This window comes from Dasypus novemcinctus, chromosome 13 (assembly GCF_030445035.2).
Source record: "Dasypus novemcinctus isolate mDasNov1 chromosome 13, mDasNov1.1.hap2, whole genome shotgun sequence".
In the NCBI taxonomy this organism is placed as follows: domain Eukaryota; kingdom Metazoa; phylum Chordata; class Mammalia; order Cingulata; family Dasypodidae; genus Dasypus; species Dasypus novemcinctus.
In genome coordinates, this window is record NC_080685.1 from 3,211,765 (window position 1) to 3,230,723 (window position 18,959).

Below are 18,959 nucleotides of genomic sequence, written 5' to 3' on the forward strand. Positions count from 1 at the left end.
CGGGTACTTGGAGTTGAATTCTCCTCAGTTAAATGACTGCATCAGACAGTGTCCCAAACTCTTGTTGCATAAATACATGCGGGTTCCATTTTAACAAAAAGGCGTAATGACCGACTTGGCCAAAAGAGAGGTATGTATCTATTTTTTTAAGGAGCAGAGGAGATGATATGATAGTGCCAGTTGTAATATTCTGAAACATGTCAAAACAATTGCTTGTTGCCTCTGAAGCCCATTTCCTTCAAGGGGCTGCCACGGACTGGGTCACGGCGTCATGCTCCCGTCGTAGAGAAGAAGTGGAGTGGTTATTCCGCTTCAGCTGACTGGGAAATCAAAAGGAGTCGCTAGGGAGACGGAGGGGTGAAGAGGGAGAGAGCTAGGGCCCACAGGGCCCCGCTGGCCCTGGCCCGCCCACCCAGTTGCCATCCACCTTGGAGGGACAGCAGCCGACCACACACACACTTCCAGTCACGCTCTCGTGTGCCAGCTGTGGAAGGCTCCAGAGCGTCTGTTCTCAGCCGGTGATGCTCGAGGAGATTCGTTATCTCAGGCTCCGACAGCCCCACCGCCATCCTCTCGCTACGGGTCCTCGTACCCTGCCCTTGGCACAGCTTCGAGAGCCAGGCTGCGCGGCGACAGCCTCTTCGGACGGGAAGCTACTCCGCCTGCAACGCCTCGATGCCCCTCGCGGACACTGCCTGAGGAGTGAGGGACCTTGGCCGGCTGTCCTCGGGGTGGGAAGGGGGCGCTTCCCGGCTGGAACCCTGCTCAGGGGTGCGGGGTCCTCGGCCAGAGTCCCCTGGAGCCCTGTGGTCATCCCCGGAGCGGGGCGGGAACTGCCCCCCAGGACTCTGAGCTCCCCCACTGACAGGTCATAGGAGCTTGGGAGACCCACAGAGTAGGCTGGCGCCTGCGGAGCTCCTCTGCGGGTGGCGCCCGGGGCACGGGACTCACGCGCAGGCTCCACGCAGAGCCAGCGCCGGGCGAGGCGCCGAGACCCCGCAGGTCCGCCCTGCCACGCCAGCCCCTCCAGTTCCAGCAGGACGTGCTCACAGATGTCATTGTCCTTTAGGGTTTTACTGGTTCAGCTCTGACGAGCGACGCAGGCTCTGAAATCCTTCCTTAGCTCAGCCCAGTTCACTGTGCTCGCTGCCACAGCACCTGGCAGTCGGTCGCGGAAAGGTGAGACAGGGATGGACGTGCCAGCGCCACGGTGGGGCCCACCCGGGACCGGTGCCTCCAGGGACCATCAGCTGCAAATAACCCACCCGGCAGCCCATCGGTGCCGCTGTCTCAGGCGTCTGTCCTTCTGACAAATGCTGATTGAACGCCGACCACCTCCCAGGCGCCGCATCGGGGACGGATTTACTGGGGGGCGGTGAAGGACTCTGTTACCTTGAGCTGTAAAGTCTTGGACAAGACACTCAACCTCCCTGCCTCAGTTTCCTCACCTGTCAAGTGCGCATGCTCCTAACAGTCCCTGGGTCACGAGGTTGTCAGGATTCAACGCCCGCGAAGCATTTCCTGACGCACAGTACGGGAACCCCGTGCGCTGCGGTTAGGATTCCCGTGTGTACGCGGGAAACACGCTCACTTGGAGTTCATCTATGCAAGTGCTAAGTGCCTGGAATGACCTGACCGATCAGACGAGAAGTCTGGGGGCTATTTTCTCTCTCTCTGTCCCTCCAGGCCTTGAAGTTAGAACCCCCTCCCCTGGAGGAGGCTGAGACCCCCCCCTTTCCCTGCCCCTGTAGTCACTTCTTCTCGTGGCGGCAAAGAGGCGGGGCAGGAGAGGCTGGTCAGTGCCTCGGGGTTCACGGCCCGTGCCCGCCTCCTGCTCTCTCCCCTGCTGGCCGGCCACACACGTCTCCCCTCCACCGGGCCGTGCGGCTGCCCAGCTGACCTGACTCTGTCCCCAGGAGTCCCGGGGACGGGAGGGCAGAAGCGCTCCTCTCACCCGGCTAGGGAGAGGAAGCTAGGGCTCAACGCCCAGTTTTAGGGAAGCGGCTGTGGCTCAACTGACAGAGCGCCCACCTGCCACACGGGAGGTCCAGGGTTCAAACCCCGGGCCTCCTGACCCGTGTGGGGAGCCGGTTTGTGTGCAGTGCTGATGCGCGCAAGGAGTGCCGTGCCACGCAGGGGTGCCCCCACGTAGGGGAGCCCCACGTGCAAGGAGTGCACCCATAAGGAGAGCCGCTTCACGCGAAAAAAGCACAGCCTGCCCAGGAATGGTGCCGTACACACGGAGAGCTGACGCAGCAAGATGACGCAACAGAAAGAAACACAGATTCTCTGAGCCACCGAGAATGCAAGTGGACACAGAAGAGCACACAGCAAATGGACATGGAGAGCAGACAATGGGGGGGCAGAGGAAGGGGAGAGAAATAAATAAAATGAATCTTAAAAGAAAAAATACTCTTGCATCTACTTGCCCATCGGTTCAGAATCCGGAGAGGAGAGCGAGCGTGATCGGTAAGCCCGGGTGCTGGGCATCGAGGAGGAGGACGCCCCAAAAGCCGACAGGGCAAGTAAGAAGCCTGGGACCTCACCCGGCCTCGGGCCCTTCCAGCCAGGAGCACAGCGGCCAGCTGGGATGGACGAGGGAAATACAAGCTGTGGCTGTGACCCGAGGAAGGGACCGAGGTCCCCGTTCAGTGAGGCCCTGAGGAGGGGCGGAAGGCGGTCCCCTTGCGAGGGCGGCTGACGTGCCAGAGCGGACGCGCAGGCCAGCGCCCACCGCCGGGTCTGGCCCAGGGCCTGGGGCCCCGGGGGAGTTGTTCACAGCGCAGTTCCATCACGAGCCCGGCGGAGTTCACTTACCAGCAGCTCCTGCCTCAGCTGTTAATCACATCGCCGGAAATTTAGAAAAAATACATTTAAATCATTAAATAGGAGGATGTCATTGGCTAAGGAGCAAACAGAGCAAGGAGGGGAAAGAAAAGAGAGTGAAGAATGTGCACATCTAGAAAAGGGACTTACGTGCCCAGTGATTTTCTGAACTCCCTGTTTGTGTGTCCTAACAGTCATTAAAATGTATAAAAGTGTATATTTTTGAAGCAGGAATACCAAGAACTGGCATTGCTGCAGTTGCCTGGCAACCTGGGACTTTATTTTATTTCTAAACAGGGGATGCTATAAACTGTTATCCTGAGTTTGTGCAAATAGTTCTAAATTGATGTTCACGTTCTCCCTGCAAATCAGAAGGAGATAATACTGCATTAATATACGTCTAAAGGACACTAAACATGCAACACACACACACACGCATGAAGATTTTTAACCCAGGCTTCTCCCCGTTACAGGCTACATTAAATGAATCTGGAGGACTGATACTCCTTTTGCATTTTTCCTGGAAAATACCCATTAAATGTCATTTTAAATGTAACTGGTATCGTCCAGGCCCAGAGGACCCTTCCAGCTGCTGGGTGAACTCTGGGCCTTCGCCGGCCAGGTGACCTCCGGCCCCTGGGCCTGAGCCCCTTCTCCCGCCTCCTGGACCTCGGCTGGTTCTGCTTCTGAGAAAACAGAGCTGAACCCAGCGCCAGGAGGGAACGCGGGCGCAGAGCTGGGCACAGGCGCTCGAGCACACTGAGACGCAGGCAGAGCTGGGCCCACGCACGCACCAACGAGAAGCCCTGGGGCAGGACGGAGCTGGCAGGGCTGGCGGGCCACCCCTTCCCGGCCCTGGGCAACGCGCAGTCCAGGAGGACGGTGGGGGCAGGTCGGGCAGGGATGGGGCAGCTGCAGGGAAGGGTCCAAGGCTCGGCCAGGTCAAGGCACTTCAAGGCACACCCCCTCAGTGCCCGCATGGAAGGAAGCAGACCTCAGAGTGGAGGGAGACGGGGGCGGGCAGGGAATGGCCAGGGGAGCGGCCACGCCTGGTGGCTGTTGGGTGAGGCCTGCTGATGCGCATGCCTGCGTTCAATTTAACAAGCGACCCTGAGCTGTCACAAAAGCAATTCTTAAAGTTTCCCTATTTATTATAATAAAGCCCAGGTCTAACCACCAGGAAATTACTATAGCCAAAGTAAAAGCGATTTCACGTTTACAGCCATCCATCCCTCACACCACCAGGTCAACAGACACTGAAATCCTAAGAGCACGTCGCTTTACAGATACACAGCGAGGAACAAATAAGACAGTTAATGGCCCCGAAAGGGGAGCTCTGGGTTTCCAAGCATCGCGCGCTGATGAGCTAGCACGTTAAAAGGCGAGTCCATTTCCAGTCGGGGCCAATGACTGCTGGCCTCCTCTCTAAGGCTCTCCAATCCTGACCGGGCCGCTCGAGACCATTCTTCTTTCTAATCACAAGCTGAGTTTACTCAACGGCAGAAATGGCACTGGATGAAACTTTATACACTTTCACCTTGAATTTTTTTCCGCATAGAGGAGAGTCCTCACAAGGGCTGGGAGAGCCGTTTCTGGGCTCATCCAACTTGGATTTCTGATTTCAGGAACTGACCCAGGGCTACAATCGCCCTTTGAGCCCCTGAAGTCGGTCTCCTGATGGTCTTCCTGGTGGAAACAAAATCACAGCCTTCGGGAGCCTGGCACCAACCCGGGGCGGCGGGGAGGCCGCGGCCGGAGTCTCAGTCGTAGGGCTGCATGACCTACCTCCTTCTTCCCATACGCTAGCTGACACTTTGTAGGATTTTACAGATTTAAAAATGGTTCTGGGGATACTTGCTTAATCCTTAGGCAAACTCTGTAAGGTAGGCATGATTTCCATTTAAACAGATGCAGAAATAGGAAAAGCTGTATTATAATGATTGGTAATTGGCAAAAGGCTCTGCAGTCTACAAACACTGGCTGGGTTTATAACGTCCCTGAGATGCAGAGGAGGCACATGGCATAACCCTCCTCTTATGGCGTGGAGGTTCATGCAGCTCGCAGGAGGCAGAGCTGGGCCTTGGCAGGGGGACAGCCAGGGGAGCTCAGCCCAATGGCCAGGCTGGGCGGGGGCGATGGTGGAGAGGGGCAGCTCCGGGCAGGTCATTCAGGTGATATGGTAAGTCTGAGACTGCGTCAGACACAGGAGCAGCACAATTCATTAACGTCCAGGTAAGCAGCTAGAAGGCAACAGGATGGGAATAACTCCTTGTATGGATGGGTATGATTTCAAGGTCGTGGAGCGGTAATGGAAAGAGGGCAAGGCTGCTGGAAGTGGAATAAACATTTGCATGGGATGGTTTCCTAAGTACAGATGCCAGATAAAATAGAGGTCCCCAAATGCCCCATGCAATACTGGGGACATGTATATTCTAAAAAATGACTTCTTATCTGAAACTCAAATTTAACTGGGTGTCCTGTGTTTTGATGGGCAAACTCTGGCAACTCCTCAGACCAATCCTCTGCCCACTGCTCTCATCACTGCAGACCAGATACAGCCAAACGAGGGTGACAGTCTAACACCAGTGACAATCCTGACTGAAGACGTTAACTTGCACGTCTGAAGTCGCGACCATGGGCGAGTCAAGGATTTCCATAGCTTTGGAATCTGGAGGATCATGTACTCCGTCATCATAGCCACGGTTGGTTTCTGGCGCTGACTTACCAGTTTGGCCGGGGCTGCCCCTCTGTGGGTATCCCCAGATGTCACCGACCAGGGGCCCCTTGCCCAGCCGGGGGAGCCACTTACTTGTATGGAATGTGCTTGCTGCCATTGACGAGCGCCAGGATGACGTTGCCCAGAGCAGACAGCGAGAGGCACAGCCCCGGGCCTCCTTCCCGGTTCTTGCTCAGAGCCTTGACACAGCTGCCCAGGTCAATGAGGTGCAAGCGGCTGCGACCGCCAGACACTACCACGGGGAGAGAACACAAGAGAAGGAAGACGTGGTCACCACCTGGCAACACTCACCTGCTCTCCATGCAGCTCCTTGGGGAACCTGAGGAGAGAGGACAAAGGGAAATAAAAGGACATGCTCATGACCTTGTCGGAAATGCCAACAAAATCGTATTTGGATTACCAATAACATCGGGCCTCTCACATTCTGTCTCCCACACATTAGGGACCTTCTAAAAGCTGCCAGCATGCTGCCCATAATCAAAGACTTCTTGTAGGCTGAATCAGGTGAGAGGTCAAAGAAGGTAAATGTTTAGTTCAATGTGGATAAACGTTCTTTGGATAGCAGAACTCTGAAACTGATTACGTTTAAACCTCAGTGGCCCATGAGTCCTGACCTACAGCTCATCCAAGGATCAAGGTGACAACCCAGTGCAAACTCAGAGGAAAAACATCCAGGTGCAGAGACAGAAAAGACCCATGTGTTTGTGGAGCACCTGCCCAGTGCTGAATAAACATCCATCTATTCAATCCCATGACAAAATCAGGCACCAAATACTGCTGTTCTTGTTCCAAAGATGAGGAAATGGAAGTTCAAAAAAGTGGGGAAACTTTCTCATGAGGACTTCTGCTTCTGGCCTGGACAGAATAACAGGGACCAGATTGACACTCTTACCTGAAAGAAACCAAATCAGCAAAACATTTAAAGATTCGGTAAATCTGAAAGAAGGCAGGCAAAAAAGAAGAGGAGAACAAGAATACATTGGACAAACAGAAAATCATACCTTAAACCAAAACATATCAATCATCACATTATATATAAATAATCAGAATACCCTAATTAACAGAGATTGTCAGATTGAATGAGTGCAAGATGCCACCTATGGGTAATACACTTCAAATATAAATAACCATAGGTTAAAAATATAAGTAAGGAGACAACCAGCAAGATGGCGGCAGAGTAAGGAGCTCCTGGAGTCAGTTCCTGCTACAGGGCAGTGGGTAATCACCCAGAGCAATCTAAAGCACTTACATCCTACAACATCCTTGAGGGATGGAAGGAGGAGACTGCCCATCTGCAGAGAAGGTTCATAAGTAGAGGCTCCATGCCACGGAGGCCAGTGCCCATCCTTCACTGGAGGCACAAGCCACCTTGGGAGCTGTTCTGCAGCTGGAATTAGAAGCTCCACTTCCCAAAAACAGGCGAAGAAGAGGTAGTTTGGCACCGACACCAGCTACTGATTAGCAAACTCGGTGAGCTAAAGTATAATCCTAAGAAGAGCTAAAATTTGAACCTGTCCAAGTAGGAAAGAGGTTGGTGGCTGCCATTTTGACTCTGGCCCCAGCCTAAGGGGAAGCTGGGATGACTGAAAATCACAGTGATGGTACAGATCAGCTTCTTTCACCCAGAAAGGCCTGCAGCCCTAGACTAGGCTTCAGCCCCACCTCTGGCAGGGAGGAGGCTGGTGGGCCCTGCACCAGGTAACTGCAGGTACATTTGGCCAGCTCAGACTGAATAGTTGAAAGTCTACTGGGGCAAGTGAAGTCATCTCAGACCCATCCAGCATAGATTACTGCCCACACTGGCAGCTCCATTCCTACCCCAGGTAGGGAAGAAAGGGGCGTGAAGCTTTATCCATCTCTCTGGGCAACTACAGTCTAGGCCAGCACAACTTGGATTATTACACATGACTGCGGCTCTGTCCCTTTCCCTGGCAAAGGAGAAAGTTGGGAGAAGCTTCATTGGTCCCTGGTGCAATGAGGGCAGCTTGAGCCTCTACAGCTTATAGCGCCAACAACATCCATGGCTCCTACTGTACAACCAGCAAGAGAGAAAGGGCAGGAAGCCCTAAACTAAAGAGAGAAACTGTATCCAGAATAAATTCTCTAGTAAGCCAGATACCAAGACACCAACAAAAAATTACAATCCACACCAAGAAACAGGAAGACATGGCCCAGTTAAAGGAACAAGATAAGCCTCCAGATGGTATAAAAGAGTTGAGATAACTAATCATAGATGTTCAAACAAATCTTAATAAATTCAATGAGATGGCTAAAGAGATTAAGGATAGTAAGATGACACCAGGGGGACATGAAGAAGAATTTGAAAACATACATAGAAAAATAGCAGACCTTATGGGAATGAAAGGTGCAATAAATGAAATTAAAAACACACTGGAATCATGTAATAGCAGATTTGAGGAGGCAGAAGAAAGGATTGGTGAGCTTGAAGAAATGGCCTTTGAAAGTGAGCATACAAAAGAACAGATGAAGAAAAGAATGGAAAAAACTGAACAAGGCCTCAGGAAACTAAATGAACGCAAGAGGCATGCAAACCTAATGTATTATGGGTGTCCCAGAAGGAGAAGAGAAGGGAAAATGGGCAGAAGGAATATCTGAAGAAATAATGGTAGAATATTTCCCAACCCTATTGAAGGACATGGACATCCATGTCCAAGAAACACAGTGTATTCCTATCTGAATAAATCTGAATAGAACAACTCTGAGACATATACTAATCAGAATGTCAAAGACAGGGAATTCTGAGAGCAGCAACAGAAAAGCAATGCATAACATATAAGGGATACCTAATAAGATTAAGTGCTGACGTCTCATCAGAAACCATGGAGGCAAGAAGACAGTGATATACTTAAGATACTGCAAGAGAAAAACTTCTATGTATCTTATATCTTATATCTGACAAGTCTGTCTTTAAAAAATGAGGGCAAGTTTAGAATAGTCACAGATAAACAGAAACTGAGAGAGTTTGTAACCAAGAGATTGGTTTTGCAGGAACTACTAAAGGGTGTGCTACTGTCTTAAAAGAAAAGACAGGAGAGAGAGGTCTGAAGAGAGTCTAGAAATGATTACATCAGTAAAAGGAACTAAAAGTCTCAGAAGAGTGTTGAAAATAAAATATGCCAGATAAAACTCAAAGGTCAAAATGAGTGAAATAATAACTGCCTTTACAGAAATAACATTGAATGTTAATGGATTAAACTCCCCAATCAAAACATACAGACTGGCAGAATGGATAAGAAAATATGAGCCACCCAGATGCTGTCCGTACAAGACTCACCTTAGATCCCAGGATACAAATAAATTTAAAGGTTGGAAAAAGACATTCTAAGCATGCAGTATCAAAAAAAAAAAATGCTGGAGTAGCTATACTTATATCAGATGAAAGACTTTAAAAGACAGTAGTAATGCACAATCTGAGGAGGAAGTCAGGAAAAAAATTTCCATTTACAATAGCAATGAAAAGAATTAAGTATTTAGGAATAAACTTAATCAATGATATAAAGCACTTGTATTCTGAAAACTACCACTCATTGTTAAAAGAACTTTTAAAAAGACCTAAATAATTGGAAGAACATCCCATGCTCACAGATTGGAAGACTAAATATCATTAAGATGGCAATGACAAACAAATTCAATGCAATCCCAATAAAAATTCTACCAATATTTAAAAAATAAATGGAAAATATGATTATCAAATTTATTTGAAAGGATAAGGGGTCCTGAATAGCCAGAAACATTTTAAAAAGGAAAAGCAAATTCAGAGGACTCTCACTTCTGGACTTTAAAATCATATTACCTAGCTACAGTGGTAAAAACAGCATGGTACTGGCATAAAGACTGACACATAGACCCATGGATCCAAACTGATGGATCAGAAACAGACCCTCATATCTATGGTCAAGTGATTTTTGACAAGCCTGTCAAATCTACCCAGCTCGGGCAGAATAGTACATTCAACAAATGGTGCTAAAAGAACTGGATATCCATAGCCAAAAGAAGGAAAGAGGACCCCTATCTCACACCTTACAAAAATTAACTCAAAATGGATCAAAAACCTAAATATAAAAGCAAGAATGATAAAGCTCCTAGAAGAAAATGTAGGAAAATATCTTCAAACCTGGTGGTAGTAGGTGGTGGTTTCTTAAAGGAGATAAGAGGATGACTGAGATGGACTACTGATGTTTAATGTATGAAGAAGCTTTAATTAACTTTATTGTAAAAGTGTGAGAATGTATAGAGTTGATGGTAACACATTATAGTGAGTAATAGCTGGTTTATAAATGGGAATGTGGCTTAAAAAGGTAGCCTAGGGAATGAAAATGCCAATTGAAAGAAAGCTAGAGAATAATACAGAGACGGAATAGCACAGTAAACCCAGAGGTAGATGAGAATTGTGGTTGATGGTAAAGATGCAAGAGTGTGCTTTGTGAGCTAGAGCAGATGTACATCAGTATTGTAGGGTGGTGGGAATGTGGAGAAGCATGGGAAATACACAACTGGAGTGACTTATGGACTGTGGTTAACAGCAGTACTGTAATATTCATGCATCTATGCCAAAGATGTACTGTGTTGATAATGGGGGAGTATGGAAAAAGTGTACCACATGTATGCTATGGACCTGGTAATAGTCTGATGATATTATCTCATAATCTGTAACAAATGTTCCACCACAGTGTGGTGTGTTGACAGAGGGGTGTTGTATGGGAATTCTGTACATGAGCATGATTGCTTTGTAAGTTCACAACTTCTGTCATAAAAATATTTTAAAAAACAATAATAGGATGGGTTGGGGGAAAAATACACCAAATGTATTAATGACTATAGTTAGTAGTATGATTTGATGATATTCTTTCATAATTTGTAACAAATGTCTCACAACAATGCAAGGTGTTAGTAGTGGGTTGATGTATGGGAGTGCTGTATGATGTTATGCATGCTTGCTTTATAAGTTCACAACTTTTACTATACACTTACTGTTTAAGTATGCTCATGTATAAATGATATAAGAATAATAATAGGGTGAGTTGGGGGAAAAATACACCAAAAGTAAGATGAAAAATAATAATAATACATGTGAAATTCTTTGCTCAACTAAAAAAAAAACCAACCAAACAAACAAAAAACAAAAACAACTATAAATAAATATAAATGTGAGGAAAAAGATATCCCATGCAAATAGTAACCAGAAGATAAACCCACAATTACAGTTGGAAATTTCAAATACCCTCTTCTCAATAAATCATGTAACAAGGAGACAGAAAGTCAGGAAGGACACAGAGTGTTTGAACAACCCCATCAAACAACTCATCCTCCCTGACATCCACAGAACGCGCCATCCCACAGCAGAACAGATTCTTTTGAAGAGCAGGTGGAGCGTTTACCAAAATAAACCATCTTCTGCTCTAGAAAACAAGTATCAACGCATTTTAAAGGATTCACATTATTTAAAGTACATTCTGTGGTACAGAATTAAATTATAAATCAATAACAGAAAGATATCTAGAAAATTCTGAAATATTTTTAAATTCAACAACACAGTTTAAAATAACTTAAGGACAAAGTTAGTTAGAAATCAAAACGAAAATTTGAAAGTAGTTTTTAACTGAATGAGAATGAAAATAACAACATATCCAAATTTGTGGGATGCCCCTAAAAATGTACTTAGGAAGAAATTTATAAGCACTATATAAGAAAACAACAATCTGAAATCAGTTACCTCAACTTCTACCTTAAGAAATTAGGAGATGATGAACAAATTAAAGATAAAGCAAATAGCAGAGAGAAAAAATTAAGATTACAAAAGAAGTTAATGAAAAAAATAGAAAGTAAAAAAACCATAGAAAGTATCGATGAAACCAAAAGCTGGTTATTTGAGATCAATGAAGTTGATGAACTTTAATAACATATATGATCAGGAAAGAAAAAAGGCAAAATCACCAATCCCAGGAATAATTACCAACGCCAGGAGTGGGAGAGGGAGCTTCAGTAACATTGTTACAGGAGCCAATGGAAAAGGAGCATTAGGCCAACAAATAGACAACTGAGCAGAATAAATAGACAAATTTCATGAACGATTCAAAGTACCCACGATCACTCAAGAAGAAACACGTTAACATGAAAAGCTCTATAGCCATTAAAGAAATCAAATCTATAATTAAACTTTTGGACAGGGAAACTGAGGTTTCCCTGGAGCCTTTGGGGCAAAGCTGGAAAGGGTTGGTTGGGAAAGCTAACGGGGCGGTGGGCCGTGGGCACGCCGGGGTCTGGTGGACCTGTGGGTGAGGAGCACCTGGGTGGAGTCCGGCTGCGAGTGCAGCAGGTGGGCTCCCGCCCTGCAGCAGGGAGCACACACGGCAGCCCGGGGGCACCACGAGGCACCGCGCACCTATGGGACGAAGACGTTGGGAACTGCCCTGCTACCCCCGGGGTCCCCTGACCGTGCTGGCCTCAAGTCCCACGCTCAGCAAAGAGGAAAAGCAGCGAAGGCTCCCGGGAAGCCCAGCCTGTCCGCAGGCTCTCCAGCTCCCTACATGGCAAAGACCTTTTCACACCAAGGAGGGTGCGTCTGTTCATGCTTAACCATTCCCGGTAAAACCCCGTAAAAGGGAGCACACGAGACGGTACTTCTCTTTCATTCCATGTTGGATCATGCAAGCTAGGGTCATGGCGGTGTGCTAGGGAAGTAGTTATTTTTAAAGCAAAAGAGCCTTGGTGTTGCAACCTAATTACATAGCCAGGAGAAGGCCCGGTTTTCACAAGCATCACAGATTAAAGGGCAAAGACGGGGACCAATTTGGACTTCAGATTCTAATAGCCTGTTTGATGTAATGGAACAAAACGCATAACACACCTGTAGTAAAACAGAACACAGGGAACAAAAGGCACAGTTTATACTGTGCTGAATAATAATAATAATATAGAATCCCTATAATTATACCTGCATGACTCAAAATGAGAGTCACGTTTAGACAATGGAAAATCTCCTGTCTGCTCCATACCCACTGGAATTTCAGCAGTCACCAAACTCTGAATTGCGCACACATTGCTTAATCTGGAGTGGCACAAGCTGAATGCTCCTAGGTCATCTGCTATTATCAAGAATTTACCTTACTACAAGCAGGTGGAGAGAAAGTAGCTCTGTAACAAATAAATGAAGTGGGTGATAATTAACAGCAGGCAAGAGGAAATCCTCATTGACTATTTCAGATTTCTGAGGTCAAGGCTGCAGGGCTAAAGACTAGAGCCCACACTGCCTTGCATACTCCTTATTTATGGTCCAGTTTGTTTATTTTAAGTCTGGGCTTCGACCAAGCCGAGCCACCCACACGGCTCACTCGCCCAGGAAGCAGTGGACTAGCTTCAGTTGTGAACCACTCTCCCAGCTAATGTGGGAGCACCCGGTAAGTGCCAGGAAATGCTCGATTCTCCTAATCTCATTTAATTCCTCATTTCTTGAGATGTTGGGCTTGCTGTGACCTTTTCCACTCTCCCCCCGTGCTGAGGATGGGACTTGAGGCTGGGATGTGGACAACGACAGCCCAGAAGTGACCAGCACAGAAGGAGGTCCAGGAAGTCTGAAGGGCTCAGTGGACACGGCTCCAGGGGGCAGCAGGGAGAGAGCAGATCTTTTGCTTTAATCGTTGTTACTCTTTCTTTTCTTCCCTCCCCGGCCCCTTTCTTCTTTTTAGGAAGGGGTGGCCCTGGCTTTGGTGGTAGGAAAGACTGAAGATTTAAGCAAGAGAAGTCAACTGATGGGGCAGGTCCCAGAGAAGGTATAAGGGGAGAGATGAAGAAGAGAAGGAGAAGGGAGCGAGCCAACTTCTGAGATGGGAGCCGGGGAGAAACTGAGGTAGAGGAACAAGGAGAACTCGAAGCTAAAAAGAGAGAAGCTGGGAAATACCTTTCTGTTGACAAGGAAGCTGGCTGTCCACCAAGAGGGGAAGAGCAGGGCCCTGAGACTTGCAAAGGAAGTCGGGGCTGCTGCTGGGATGGAGGTGGCGGGAAGGCCACAGGAGATGACCACGGGAGATCTGCAAGGGCTCGAGAACCCCCTCGGGAACTCCAGCACCGAGGAAGAGGCCCTAACACCCTAAGGGTCAGATAGCCGGTCCTTGTCATGAAGGTTGTATTAGACGTCTAAAGCAAGATAGCACCAGTGAGACTTCAAGGTAATATGCTAATGACACAGGGGTTCACCTCGGTTTCTGGATTGATGAAGATGGTTTTGAAAGCACCACTGTGATGAGTAATCTAAGCTTGCAAGCAGCTATTGCCCAGGCTCAAGAATATTTGTGGCTGGGAAGAGGACGTGGCTCAACTGATAGAGTGTCTGCCTACCATATGGGAGGGTCTGGGGTTCGATTCCCAAGGCCTCCTGACCCGTGTGATGAGCTGGCCCACGTGCAGTGCTGTTGCACGCAAGGAGTGCCGTGCCACGCAGGGGTGTCCCCACAGGGGGGTGCCCCATGCACAAGGAGAGTGCCCTGCAAGGAGAGCCGTCCCACGTGAAAAAAGCGCCTGCCCAGGAGTGGAGCCACACACACGGAGAGCTGACACGGCAAGACGACACAACCAAAAAGAGACACTGATTCTCAGTGCCGCAAGCGGACACAGAAGAACACACAGCAAATGGACACAGAAAGCAGACAGGGGCGGGGGTAAGGGGTGAGAAGTAAAGAAAATAAATCTTAAAAAAAAAAAAAAGAATATTAGTGGTCTGGGAGTTTTCCACTGTCTTTATTGCCTCTAGGGGAACGCTAGGGACCGAGTGTGGCTGGGCGCTGCGTGTGCCTGTGAGCATGCCTCTGCACTTAGGCGCATCTGTTCACAAGTCTGACTGGGCCTTTTCCTTCATCGGGTTTCTTCTGGTAACAAATCACTTTCTCTTCACGTGTCCCGGGGCGGTTTACATCCATGAACACCCACAGCTTGTCGTGTGGGCAAGACGACAGTGGAGATCCATTAGGTGGGTGGCAGATGGGAGAAAGGGAGGGCTGGTGGGAGCTGGAAGTGGAGCCAAGCCTCAGTCTCCCCAAGAGCAAAGTCCTGCGCAGCAAGAGGGCACAGAGCCATGGCAGGCTCTTACCTTCCCCTCCACTCATAAGGAAGGAATGGTTTTGTATTTTGAAATCTTTGGGCAGAAGATGAGAGTCCACACTGTGCTTCTGGAATTCCGGTCGTCATCTCCAGTGGCCCTCCCATCACCTCCGTCACAGCAGCAGTCCCAGCCCTTCTCCACTATTTCATGTCCCTGGTCCAGCACTCTCAGCAGACAGCCTGCTCCCTCTTTAGTGGGAAGTTATTTCTTCAGCTCCTCTCCTTTTAGCTTCAAAATCTCCTTGTTCCTTATAAGACAAGGAAGCCTGCTGTCCCCGCTGTTACTCATCACTGAACTGGAAGTTCCAGCCAGAGCAATTAGACAAGAAAAAGAAATAAAAGACATCCAAATTGGAAAGGAAGAAGTGTAAAATTTCCCATTTGCAGATAACACCATCCTATATACAGAAAATTCTAAAAAACCCACAACAAAGCTCCTAGAGTTAATAAATGAATTCAGCATGGTGGTGGGGTACAAAATCAACACCCCTAAATTTAAGTGTTTTTATACACTACTAATGAACAATCAGGAGAAGAAATAAGGGCAAAAAACCCATTTACAATAACAACTAAAAGATGCAGGTATCTAGGAATAAATCTAACCAACATGTAAAGGACCTGGTACACAGAACACTGTGAAACACTGCTGAAAGAAATCAAAGAAGACCTAAATAAATGGAAGGATATTCCATGTTTATGGGTTGAAAAACTAAATAATGTTAAGATGTCAGTTCTACCTGAAGTGATTTATAGATTCAATGTAATACCAATGAAAATTCCAACAGTCGTCTTTGCAGAAATGGAAGTTACTCATCAAATTTATATGGAAAGGTAAGGTTCCCTGACTAGCCTAAAACATTTTAAAAAAGAACAACCAAGTTGGCGGACTAACACTTCCCAATCTTAAAACATACTACAAAGTCATAGTGATCAAAACAGCATGGTACTGGCACAAGGACAGACATATAGACCAGTGGAATAAAACTAAGAGTTCAGAAAAGACAACCCTTACAATTGCAGCCAACCAATTTTTTGACAAGGGGACGGAGATCACTCAATTGGTAAAGAATGGTCTCTTTGATCAACTGAAATTTAGTCAAAGACCTAAATATAAGAGCCCAAACTATAAAAGTCCTAGAAGAAACTATAGGGAAGCATCCTCAGGACCCTGTACTGGGTAATGGTTTCTTAGACGCAAGGAGCAAAAGAAAAAAATAGATATATAGGACCTCATTAAAATAAAAAATGTGCATCAAAGGACTTAATCATGAAAGTAAAATGACAGCCTACACAATGGGAGAAAATATTTGGAAACCACATATCCAATGAGGGTTTAATATCCAGAATATATAAAGAAATCCTTCAACTCAACAACAAATAAACAGCAATGAAACAGCCAATGAAAAAATGGCTAAAAGACATATATAGACATTTCTCCACAGAAGGTAGACAAATGGTCAAAAGGCACATTAAAAGAGGCCAACATCATTACCATTAGGGGCATACAGATAAAAACCACAATGCGATACCATTCTTCTACACTCATTATTTTTTTAAAAAATGGAAAATTACAAGTGTTGGAACAGATGTGGAAAAAGAGGAACACGCGTTCATTGCTGGTGGGAATGTAAAATGGTGCAGGTGCAGCCGCTGTGGAAGACACTATTACAGCTCTTCAGAAAATTAAGAATTACCATATCCTGGCAATTCCATCTCTAGGTATATACCCAAGAGAATTGAAAGAAGCGACTTGAACAGATATTTGGACACTGATGTTCACAACAGCATTATTCACAATTGTCCAAAGATGGAAGCAACCAAGTGCCCATCAAGCAATGACTGGAGACGCTAAATGTGGTATGTATACAAGAGAATATTATTCAGCCATAATAAAGCTAAGACACCGATGCAAGGTGTAAATAATAGGGTAGCATACGAGACAGGACTTTATACATCCTGCCGTAACCTACAGAAGGAGTGGGAGAGAGGGTAAACTCCAATGTGAACTATGATCCATGCTGTGTGGCAGTGCTCCAAAATGTACTCACCAAATGCAATGGATGTGCCACACTAATGAAAGACACTGCTGATTTGGGAAAGTGGGAGGTGTGGGCAGTGGGGCATATGGAAATCCCCTATGTTTTTTAATGTAATATTTTATGTAATCTATGTATCTTTTAAAAATAAATATAGATTTAAAAATAATAATAAATAACTGTAAAATTAAAATCAAGGTGGAAAAAAAAAGAGTAGTATATGGTATATGGGAACCCTGTACTTTATGCATGGCTTTCTGTAAACCCACAACTTTGCTAATAAAAAACCATCTCCCTTTTCCTCCTCCTCAGCTCCTTCGGCTCCCTCCCCAAGGGTCGGCTGCGCCCAGCCATTTCCACCTTTACCCTGTCCACCCGGCTTCTCCTCCACCACCAGGGAAGAAACAGCCCCACGGAGATTCCAAAAACCCTCGAAACCCAGGAACTGTTTCAGCTTAACCTAATGCTGGCTGCAAAACAGAGATACGTCAACACAGACTTTCCTATCTTGACTGGAAAAGTTTAAAAAATTGGGTATATGTGTGCTTGTGTAAAATGCACACATGTGTGTAAGATTCAGGTGCATTAGTTCTTGCAGCAGAGATCTTTTCAAATCCATCATCTAAGCGTCTAACGGCCAGTTAATAGCAGCATGCTCTGCTGCCCCGCAGCCTAAGTAATTAATACACTTTTCCTAAATTGAGTTCTGGCTGCCAGGTCCACATTATGACTTATGGATAAATAAACAGAATTTCCATTTTAAACAGCTCTTCAAACCTCCTCGCTACATTTTAAACAGACGTGAATTCTCTCCGCTCCAGCAAGCCGCAGGCTGGGACGCAACACGCATGCCAGGACCGTGCTGCCCCAGAAGCCAGAGGGCTCTGGACGGTGGGGGCACCCCGAGATTTGTTGGGGCTCACCCATCAGGCTGGACTCTAGCCCCTAGTCCTTTCTTTGTTCCTTCTATGGACACGGTAGAAAGTGGCTACTTGACGTTCTGGAAGCGTTAATGGAGATTAGCCTCTCCCTCTCATGTGAATTTATTATTTAAAAGCAATTCTCTTTCACAGTTTATAACTAGAAAGAAGATGAGTTGGAGGTTAAATATTTAAAAAGGGCCCGGGATTAATTAAGTACTGATGCGGAGGGGACAGATGGGTTGGCGATTCCCAGCCTAAGCTTCTGTGGGAGCTGAATTTCAAGGTCTATGAATTGAAGTAATTTAATTCTTTTGTTTTCAAGACACCTCCTACCTTTAGATTCTAAACTGAAAGCAGAACCAGGAAGAAAGTGAACGATGGAAGCAGAGTGGTTTTGGTTTGGTTGGGAACCCAGAAGATGATCCCATCCCTTGAGCTTTTTCCAGCCTTCCTGCCATTTCGAAGCCACTTGGCTCAAGGCTCAAATCTTCTGTGAGTCACCCTTTGCTGAACGTACCAGGATCCACTGCCTGCTCTGATTCTTATCATTATTGACAGCTGCTTAAAAGAATAAAATAAACATTTTTCAGACTCCCACATGCACACTGCTAAAACATTACCCAGAAATAAACAGCGAGGGCAGGACGTCAAGTCGGCGCCCCGACTGGTAGGAGAAAACGTGGATAAGGTCCCGTGACGTTCTCAAAGGCCTGGCTCTTCTCCTCCGTGCCCTGAGCCCCCTTTCCTTCTTCAAGCGTCTGTTCTAATTGGAAGCACTGCCCGTGGGGTGAGCCCCGTCCTGTGAATCGCTCGCCCCGGAAGGATCCGCTCGAACCGCTCCGTTCCGCCCCCGCCAGGCCTTTCTCGCCGACGCTGGCCGCACACGTGAGGCTTTCCGCCGACAGAGGCCCTCCGGGTGTCCTGGCCGAGGCTCCAGGCCCAGCCCCGCTCCGGGACCGTGGGAGGAGGTGGGCTCCAGGCTTCGGTGGCTCAGGGTGAAACTTCAGTCCTGGAGGTTGGGGTTGCGGGGGAGCCACGAGGCACAGACAGAACCGAGGGGGCTGTATGTGGCAGGGGCCCGGCGCCGTGTGCAGGGGCCGTGGCGGGTACACGTTGGCCAAGACACACTAAGACGTGACCCAGACAAGGTGGGCGAGGGCAGGACTTAAAGTCACTCCCAGCCGTTAGGAGGAAGCGAGTATAAAACACACATAAATGGGGCCAGCTTTACGGAATGAAACTTTAAAACCAGCTATGGAGTGGGAACGCTGGCAGAAGACTGGGTGAAAAGGAGCCCTGAGTGGGGAAAGGAGAGCTGCCACG

At 47.3% G+C, this 18,959-nt stretch overlaps 1 protein-coding gene across 1 annotated transcript in view; it reads right to left on the reverse strand.

The window, feature by feature from the left end:
• The window catches only part of KIF26B (kinesin family member 26B), a 468,194-nt gene that overhangs the window by 49,361 nt on the left and 399,874 nt on the right, over positions 1–18,959 (reverse strand). Inside the window, exon 10 of the mRNA XM_058309397.2 lies at positions 5,636–5,795. Coding sequence (XP_058165380.1) covers positions 5,636–5,795 — 160 coding nt within the window. The remainder of the gene's footprint in view (positions 1–5,635; positions 5,796–18,959) is intronic.